Raw genomic sequence first — 9,878 nt, forward strand, 5'->3', positions numbered from 1 at the left:
GAAATGAAAGACTTGATTGTGTGGCCAACACCAACTGAGGTATATAAAAATTTACCTATATCATTCAGAGCTAGGTATTCAAATGTTATTTCTATTGTTGATTGCTTTGAAATCCAAATCCAGTCCAGAAATCACTTACTTGGTAACAGTACAAAAAATGTAATACATTGAAATATTTAATTTCATGTACACCAGACGGATCGATTAATTTTATATCCGATGGATATGGTGGAAGAGCTACAGATGTCATGATAGTGCAAGAGTGTGGTTACTTGGACTGTTTACCTCCAAAAAAAGCAGTGATGGCTTGTCACATTTACTTGAAGCTAGAAACTGTACTCTCGTCCGGCCACCTTCTGTTTCACAATCCAACCCTAGCACCAAAGATCACTGAACTGTATATATAAATGGAATGCTAATGCATTTGAACATTTTTACGCCTAATTGATTTCGCGCAGAGTCGTTTATTCTCATGCGAAGTAGGAATTTATCAAAAATCAATAAGTGACATGTAAACACGATAGAGATCCGGCTCAATGTATTTGATAAATATATTTTTTTTGGAAAAAATATTTATGCATCAATTTCATTTTGTTGTGAGGTGAGCTAAAACCATAGTATCAATGGGCATTATTCTTGGCATAGTTCTATAATTATATGATTGATGAAAGATGCATAGCTTTCCAGTCATTTTAGGATAAGTGAATTCTGCAGAACAGGCAAATAAATGTTTGAAATTGTGTACTCTCAGTTGCCTATATTACATAACTCTACTATTTATCCTGAAGTATATTTTGCGATTTGTGGTGAATTTTTTGCTTTCTTAGCTGATTCTTTAGACACTGATATCGATTTTTTACAAGAATTGCAAGCGCACAGTCGACATGTATCTAAAGATTTATATTTAATAGGTTATTTAATATTTTTCAATTTGGTAGTCGGTAATCACTCTCAAGCAACGTGATTTAGAAGTTTAATATAACATATGCATATCTGAATGAAATCTGGTGTTTGATTTTTTCTTGGTTCAATTTCTGCCGAAACCAGTTGTTTGTCGAAGATATAACAGGATACCTTCGTTTTTGGAATTTCTGATGTGCTTGCAGATACTCTAACCGTTTCTACTGAATAACCAAGAGAGAATAAAATTTTTAGGTTTCTACAATGACTTCTCTCAATGATCATGAGCTTTCAATATTAATAATAATGTTAATTCACCTTGAAAAAAAAATACATATTACAAAAGTTACATACAATGTTGGTGTAGAATTAGAAGTTACTCACAAAAATCACAGATTGCGCTTAACTAAAAAGGGCGACTTACAAAACTGTCACTTACCTAATTTCATTATAATACAAGAAAAATAAAAAAAAATAGGCAATTCATTTCCCTACCCCGTTTTTAGCAAAAAAAACCTCAAACTGACTCCAATAATACGCATTCAGACTACTCACAGATGATTTTGTAATACCTTGCACACCTCTTCTGATTTTAGGAAACTTTGGAAAATGTTTGAATTATATTAAGGAGTATAAGGAAATTTGTGCCTTGAATACACTATACTTTCAGGTCATTAACAGAAAAATATACCAGAAATACGATTGAAGAAAAAACATCTTTTTATTTCATAAAACAGGAAATATGGGATATTTTAAAACGTTAGACAACTTAACAACAGCATTTATATGCATGCACTTTATCAGGACATCAAGTCCAAAAAAATAAATGAAATTAGACAGTATACAAAAATTTTACAATATTCTACCAGATAAATGTGACAGAGTATGACAATTTAAATGATTCTCCCCAATGAAAATCCATATTCAATACAAAATTCTAGTTTATTGTACAATACTCACTACAAATAGGTTTACAACACCGCGACACTTGTTTCTTTATGAAATAGCTTTCTCAAGCAGGATACATTAATCACTCCTTTTCTCCCAAATTATGAAGACAGAAATCAATGTAATGAAGAAATAATATACAAATTATGAAAATCTAAATGATGTTAAAATAATACTTGTTAATTCCTAATGTGAAATACACATTACTGTCGCTTATTGGTGAGATAATATTACCATCCTACTCAATTTTTTCCTGAGAATTGTACCTTTCAACTTTTCATTTTGCTTTTTACCAATAACATGAAACCTGATGTTAACATAAATTTGGACAGCTGTTTTTATCAATCTCAACTTATGGCTATTCAATATAGGATTGTCAAAAGTATGATTGTCCAGATTTATAAATAATATGTGTTTATATAATTCGGAGCAGATTTGATTTATGAAAATATCAAAGAAATCAGACTCTCTTGGCAACTGGTTGTCATTAATTTGCAAAAAAAATCGCAGTTTTTTTTTCAAAAAATAGACAAATTTTCACTAGATCTGGAGATGGTTTAATGAGACCCCCCGATTTTTGCGATTTAGCAGCACCTCTGTTATACATTCAGGACATTTGATAACAACCTTAATTTTTTTCGCTACAAAACCAGATATATATGTCACAACATTTGCACTTAACATAGTAAGAGTAGGCAAAGACATATTCAGTGCTGCCGTCAATTATAACAGTCATATCGGAAACATCTAAGTTATATTCTTTGATTATAGAAATTTCGTCTGTTGTTATTTCTGCTTCAATTTCCTTCATGTTGCTAGATGCTGTTGTCAAAATAGATGTTTCATCCGAAATACAATTTCCATTTACAGCTTTTATATCATGCCGCAAAGCCAACCTTTTATATGTTGAGTAAAATTCATAGGCAGTTGGATTGTTATTCCACCCATTCTTAGGCCTGAAAATTATAAAAATTGTTCAGAATGTATTGATATTAAGATCTCTTCGAAATGAACAAAGAAAAAACCTTCATGATAGTATATTATTCAATGAGCGTATAATGATGGCTATTATTCATGGGTGAAGTTTACGGCCACGAGCCGTAGGCGAGTGGCCTAAATCACCGAGAGAATGATAGTCATTATACGCGAGTAGAATACTGTAATTTGTCCATGACCATCGTATAAAATATTCATAATGCATGTGCTTCTTCAAGTATTATGATATCCACTATTCACTAGTGGATAATGATTTCATTATTCACTTGTGATTAATGGATACTGTAATACTCGATGAAACACATTTATTATATTTCATACAATAGTCAGGGACAAAATTCAATAAAATATTTTAGTTTCCATATTACCTCACACAACAGAAGAATAATTCAATGTGATCTTGACTGAACTCATAAGTCAACAAATACTGTAAGGGGGAATTCTTCTTTTTTACATAATCTTCAAATAACCCCATTAGAGAAGTAATTGTTATGCAGAAACCCTTGAATGGGGTTTTTTCTTTGTCAAGTAAAGGTATTTTCCTTGCTTAGTTTTCAACGTTTTCGTATATTCTATGGATTCATTTAAAATAAACATCCAATATTCAGCATTCGTCTCTCGAAGAGGTGCTTTACTACCTTGTGCCCAAGGATTTCCGGAATTACATATGTTGAATGCTCTATCAAAAATTCTGATGAATTCTATTGTACCTGCAGCATGCTGAAAATCAGGATGCCATATGTCATTCATCAGAAACTCCAAAGCATCTGCATTGCTATTGCTGATAGTTTGTGCTGCTAAATTAACCTGAAAATACATGTATTTTATTTGAAATAAGATACTTACAAATAAATAAACTCACTTTCATCTTTTGTTGTTGCCACTCTATATGTCGCCTTCCTAATTTGGTACCCATTGTGCATAAATCACTTTCTTGAATATTATGAAGTTTTCTGATAAGTCCATAGTCCACTTCTCTACCTTTGCTATCTACAAATACTTCACAGGCACACCAATTATTTCGTAGGAGTTTTATCATATGACAAGCATCAAATATGATATAAACATTTCTTTTGTCAACGGGATGGGGGAAAAAGTTTTCAATTTATGAATATTTGTCACATTTGCTCCTAATTTTGTGGCCATTGTGAAGTGAGCACTAGGTCCATCGTAGGTGAGTGATGTTATTTGTACCCGTCTCTTCCAGTTTCATCATAGCTTGTTTTACAATGTTTGCTTTTTCCTCTCCCGTTAGAGAATTGATTAAAAAATAAGCAATAGGAAGCTTCCAGGTCGAATTAACTGATACCACCAATAATACAAGAGCTTCAGTGGCACATTTTAGGTCATCGTCTTGAACCCCTGTTCCAATATCTTCATATCCCCATGGTTTTTTTCCAATAAAATCTACCTGTTCTTTTATGGCCATCTCATCTAGAATCAAGGAACAAATAGTGTCCTTATTCTGACTTTTATTATCTGCTACAATTTTTCGTAGTGATATAAATGAACATTCTGAATATCCAGGTTCACAGTTCACATTGCTGAACCAAGACCTGATTGTGCTGGGTGCTGGCAAAGCCAAATTGAATGTCTTACGTACATAATTGTAAGCTTTACTGGAATAAAACTGCAGTGTTAGGGCAAAGCTTCTGAACTCTTCATGAAATGTATCTCTTCCCTGATTTTTGCCTTTCTTATTTCTTTTGGAATTTTGTATGAATCTTGTCATAAGTAATAAAGGTTTTATTTCATCCGTATGGGAAATAATAAACTCTCTTTGTCTCTGTAAGTCCCCCAGTGCCCAATAGTTGTTGAAGATTCGTGTTCTTTTTTCTTCGTCAATTTTTGTGGCGCATCTCAATCTGCATTTATCGGTACAAGGAGGTCGCATTTTTCTCTGTGGAATTAGTTTTTTTGATTTTGATAACGATGTGTGAGGTTTTCCTGAATTCCTCAACAATGTAGTTTTTTTCGTTATCCAATTTTCCGGTTTTCTTTGTCGTTTCCTTCCTCGCTTGGGATTGCTTATATTTTCAATATCAGCGGGCACGATCTGACGGTTTTCTTCATTAACTTGCATATTCGTTTCATTTTCCTGATTTTCTTTGTCTTCATTCCATGTTATGTTCTGTAACGAATTGTGATTATTTTTATCATCATCAGTGATTATTGATTCTGTATTTATGATGGAAATACCATCATCTACTGTATCTGAGTATCAACCTCATTTTCATCAATAATATCAGAGGAACTGCTAGAGCTAGTACTGGCTTCAAAATGGGGGTCTCTGTCAGAATCATCAACGTCACTTTCACCGCTGTTGATTGGTGAGACATAGTAAGTTGAAGGATGTACTTTTCTTATAGTCATTTTAGAGGGATTTCCTGATTCATTGAACGCTTCGTAAATATTACTTCCTTGAGAATTAGTATTTTGCGTTTGAATTTCCAAACCCACTTCAGCTCTCTCTTTATCTACTGCCTGATTCGAAAAATCGAGTTCCACAGTTTGAACGTTTTCAGATTCAAACATATTTTCTCTGTTCAGTAAGGAGACCATTCTCATTATTTCAACAGCGCGAGTAGTCGATTGCATGATGGAATATCTGAAAAGAATATAATTTTCCATTGTTGATCATAATAATATTGCCTTTATGTTGTATGATTAACAGAAAAACATTTTAGATACTTTTCATCTCTAGTCAAAATCAATTAATTTTATTCAGTTTTGAAAAATATAAGAAATACTGAATGTGTTGAAATGAAACTATTCACAACAACACAACGCAAACTTTTTTGTATCAGTATTTCTACTCTGAATTCTAACTGTAATCAATAATTGTATGTGGAATTGATCATTAAAGCTTGAACGATTCGGAAACATGTTTATTTTGAGCAAAAAAGATTATTTTCACAGAAATTCATCGAAAGTCGTCCGTTACTTTCCTAGGGCTCGTCTTCTAATAAATGGTAAAGCTTCAGAACTCACTTGACCTGAGGAGGGGTCCAAATATTAGCATAATTTCATAACATCGTCTCTTGTCAATAAGGTGGTTCTAATCATAGGAATCCTTGGTGAAATGATGGGCCCACTGCTCTCGAATCTGAAAACGATACTGGCTAATCACGAGCAGAAATCTTAGCCGGAATGGTCATCCTTGGTTCACTGCGCTGCGCTTGCTTAGGGCACATGATTCACGGACCGAGTAATCACTTACCCCACGGTCTTGGGGAGTGGCTACTGGGTGAAATAATCCAACGCGCTCTCCGGAACTGTCGGAACCATTTATTTTACGTGAATGTCCTCGAACTGTATGTCCCAGGAGAAAGAGATCTACATCAGTCCTTGAATGGAGTTTGGTTGTGGTTGTCAGTGAAAAAGTGGTTCCATATTTCTAAGGGTCGCTTTGAAAGCCTTGTTGTTTGTGTGGGGCCAGGTAGACGTTTTATAATATTTTCTTGTCGTGTTCTAATTGCTGTCCTTGGAGGTTTATGTTTTTTCCAATAAGTGTTGTCTTTAGCTGTAACAAAAAGTACCAAACGTAAGATGAAAAAAAAATATAGTTAATTTTTGTTACCTATAAAAGATGGAGCTGTCATCTGGTAGTTATCATTATTTTCATCAGCATTGTCAATATCTTGTTCGGAGTCACTACTATGTTCAGTGACTTCCTCGTGATCGGATTCATCTATGTCAGATTCATCGAATGGGACTTCAGCATCATTAGTTTCCAAATCCTCTGATAATGTTTCCTCCAATAACCGTTGCAAACGTTCCTGTTCTTTTTCATGAGAGGCCATGGCTAAAAAAGTGAAACAATGAAATGAATAAAAAAAAATAAAGATTTGAGTTACTTACTTCACCCGTAAAAATTGTCACGCGAGTGGTCGCGCCGGACTGGGACAGCGGTTTAATTTTTGTAGTCCGATACACAAACTCCACAACGATCAAACTTATACTGTTCCTTCCGTTCGCTACAGCTACTGCGAAAGATGCGCCGGTTCTCTCACCATCTCCCTCGAATTGCTCAAATAGCTCAAAACCCGGTCTCGTAGACAGGTACGCGACTACTGGAAGGTTAATTAACACCTCCAGCTAAACTCCGTCAACACAGAAGTTGAAATTAACTGCTACAATATCAGATCAGGTGGTATCGAATTTTAAATATCATTGTTACTATCACTAAACGAAACATAAATAGGTTTATTTCATAGTTCCAGAAAAAGTTCAGTATACACTTTAAAATTTTAACATAATACTCTTTCAAATATAGCATCCCATTGTGGTTTAGGAATCAGGAAGGTAGTCAGGGATTTGGGAGAAAGTCCCATGACATATAATAAGTGAGATGAAGGATAGATGTCGCCATCTAAAATTTCTATAATTTTGACAGATTTTAATTTTTGTTCGTTTATTTATGCATTATTATTATGATTAATACTAAATGAACTAATATTTTGAAAATTATTGAACTTGAAACAAAAATAGAGGTGGCGACATCTATTCATAAACTTATCAATTTCATGTCCCGTGATCAAAATTTCAATAATACCAACCATTAAATACTAAATAAGTGGGCAACCAAAAATAGATGCCTAAAGCGAGTTCTGAAATTCAACAGTAAATTCCATCAGTTCTATCACTGATGCCTCTCTCTCTGTTTGTGACGAACATTTTAGGAATCATATCTTTTTTCCGTTTCAAAAACAATATAATTTGGTTGAAATCTTATCAAAAAATGCCATGATGTAGAATATCTTGAAAAAAGCCGTTTCATGAATACAGCAAGCTTTTTGATCTTCTCAATATTTTATTTTCCAATTTATTTTTAAAGCAAAAAGAAGTCGGAAAGTATTTGAAATTATAAATAACGTTCTTTCTTACGAATCAGTAGATAGTTGCCCTAAAAATCTAGAGAAGAAAATTGGATTGGATAATTTAGGAAACACTTGCTACATGAATAGCATTTTACAAGTGTTGTTCATGACGAAGAATTTCAAGAACGAAGTTTTATTGATTAATGAGAACGGGAATGTTTCCTACTTATTCATCAAACTCAAACACCTGTTCATGCAGCTGCAGTTTCGTAAGAGGGTATCATCTTTCCCTCCAACCGATTTCCTGGAGTCTTTGAAGTCTACTAGATACTCGTTAGGATAACAAGAGGATTGTTCCGAATTCTTGGGGTTCTTGTTGAATACTCTTCGTGAGCAAAACAATAGCAAAATCAATACTCCTGACCGCTCTGGACTGAATGATTCCGTACAGCCCATCTCGTCTTGTGTTTGTAAATCTTTTGCTGGAAAAATCCTCACGTGTTTACTTTGTGACAAATGTTCAAGAAGTACCGAAAACTTATGTGAATTTCTGGAACTTCATCTAGCTTTTTCTAAAACGACTAATAACCAGTCCGTACAAAGCTTATTGTTAAATCATCTGAATATGGAATTTTTAACAGATGATGATCGACTGTATTGTCAAACATGCGCCAAACTAACTGACTGTTATAAGGAAACAAGTATAGCTAATCTAATAATAACACTGATGATTTTCAAACAAGACTCAACCTCTAACAGAAGCAAGAAACTCTTTGGAAGGTTCGAAATAGATGAACATTTCAACCTAGCAGACCACTATTATAATATTCATGCAGTCATTGTCCACTGTGGTTCTGGCGTTGAATTTGGTCATTATTACGCCTTGGTCAAAGAAGAAACGGACTGGTTTAAGTTTGACGATAGTCGTGTCACGAAGTATTCTGGCGATACATTGAATTTATTGGAGCCTCTGGAGACACCCTACATTTTGTTTTTTAAGAGAGAGGACATTGTTGGATCAAGATCTTCAGATGATGTGGTGCTGCAGGTTTTTCCGGGTTTTCCTGCAGCTGAAAAAGCAAATGCGCCACTGGAATCAATGAAGTAGCCCCGGAGCGCCAATTAATTTTCATTGTTGTTTTCATTTTATTTTTATCGTTGTTTAAATAAAACCCACATTTGCTTAATAAAAAAATAAATAAAAAAAATACTAATAATAATAATAAAAAAAAAACTATAACAACAACCTTGTTGGCGTCAAATGTCAATATTCAAATGACATATGTATCTCTCTCGCTTTCTCTTTGTGTGGCCGTTTTTCTTTTGTTATAAAAGATTAGATATATATTTTTATACTATAGAGAATTCGTTTAATTAGTTCAAAAATTCTTAGAGCTTGTCAGAGCAATTACATTATACACATTTTATTGGCCGACTTATAGTAAAATCTTGTTGAAAACAAAAAATTGTGCGCGCGCAGGTAACACCGGGTTGTCAACTTGACCACAGCATAAGTAACCTATGCTGTGACTAGAGATGGGCTTATCGATATTAGAGGTTATCGATATGATATCTTAACGATACCGATATTTTGAATTCGTATCGATATTCCTTATCGATATTTTTTATCGATATACAGGGTGTCCCTGGACTTCCTCTTTTCCTCTCGGGAATGTATAGAAGGGGTCAAAATATCACCAGTACTTCATATAACTTTTTTCCTAAAATCCTTCGTTACCAAGTAACGGGCCCTCGAAGTTACAAAATGAAAAATGTTTTTCTTTGATAACTCTTCAAGTGAATATTGAAAATCATCCAAATTTTGGTAATTGACTAAACAAATTAATTCCTTCGATGAGCTTTCATGCAGGAGTCAGTTGTTTTGCTACAAAGTCAGGAACGGACTACCCCCGATGGTCCACACCCCAAAACTTTGAAATGACAGATATTTTTCAACAAATTAAGGTTACTTGGACAATTTTATGAATAAAAGTACTCGTGTGGAAAGTCGATCGGAGCAACGAGTCTTGATAAAAATGTAGTTTCACTCGACGACATCAAACCCGCTCGTCCACCATTATTTGAAATGAATAATTATCAAAGCAGAAATAATAATGATAACGTTAATTCAACAACATTTATCCTGAGATGTCTACCATTATTCGAAAATATTAGTTTTTAAGGAAAATGGAAATGATAGGTAAAATGTTCATA

General features: G+C 33.9%; 2 protein-coding genes across 2 annotated transcripts; both read right to left on the reverse strand.

Moving 5' to 3' along the window:
- Positions 1-1,422: 1,422 nt before the first annotated feature.
- On the reverse strand, positions 1,423-5,453 carry LOC141486200 (uncharacterized). Its single transcript, XM_074183929.1, has 3 exons — positions 3,707-5,453; positions 3,213-3,651; positions 1,423-2,804 (listed from the first exon to the last, which is right to left on the reverse strand). Exons 2-3 carry the CDS (start codon positions 3,317-3,319, stop codon positions 2,477-2,479), a joined length of 435 nt encoding a protein of 144 aa, XP_074040030.1. The 5' UTR covers positions 3,320-3,651; positions 3,707-5,453; the 3' UTR covers positions 1,423-2,476.
- Positions 5,454-5,652: 199 nt separating this feature from the next.
- LOC141486201 (uncharacterized) lies at positions 5,653-7,504 on the reverse strand. Its single transcript, XM_074183930.1, has 3 exons — positions 6,706-7,504; positions 6,425-6,649; positions 5,653-6,367 (listed from the first exon to the last, which is right to left on the reverse strand). The coding sequence occupies exons 2-3, from the start codon at positions 6,645-6,647 to the stop codon at positions 6,186-6,188; spliced, it is 405 nt and encodes a 134-aa protein (XP_074040031.1). The 5' UTR covers positions 6,648-6,649; positions 6,706-7,504; the 3' UTR covers positions 5,653-6,185.
- Between the last annotated feature and the right edge of the window lie 2,374 nt (positions 7,505-9,878).

The sequence above is a fragment of the Leptinotarsa decemlineata genome, unplaced genomic scaffold, assembly GCF_025532065.1.
Source record: "Leptinotarsa decemlineata unplaced genomic scaffold, Ldec_3_MD MMD2_tig00026347_RagTag_RagTag, whole genome shotgun sequence".
NCBI lineage: Eukaryota > Metazoa > Arthropoda > Insecta > Coleoptera > Chrysomelidae > Leptinotarsa > Leptinotarsa decemlineata.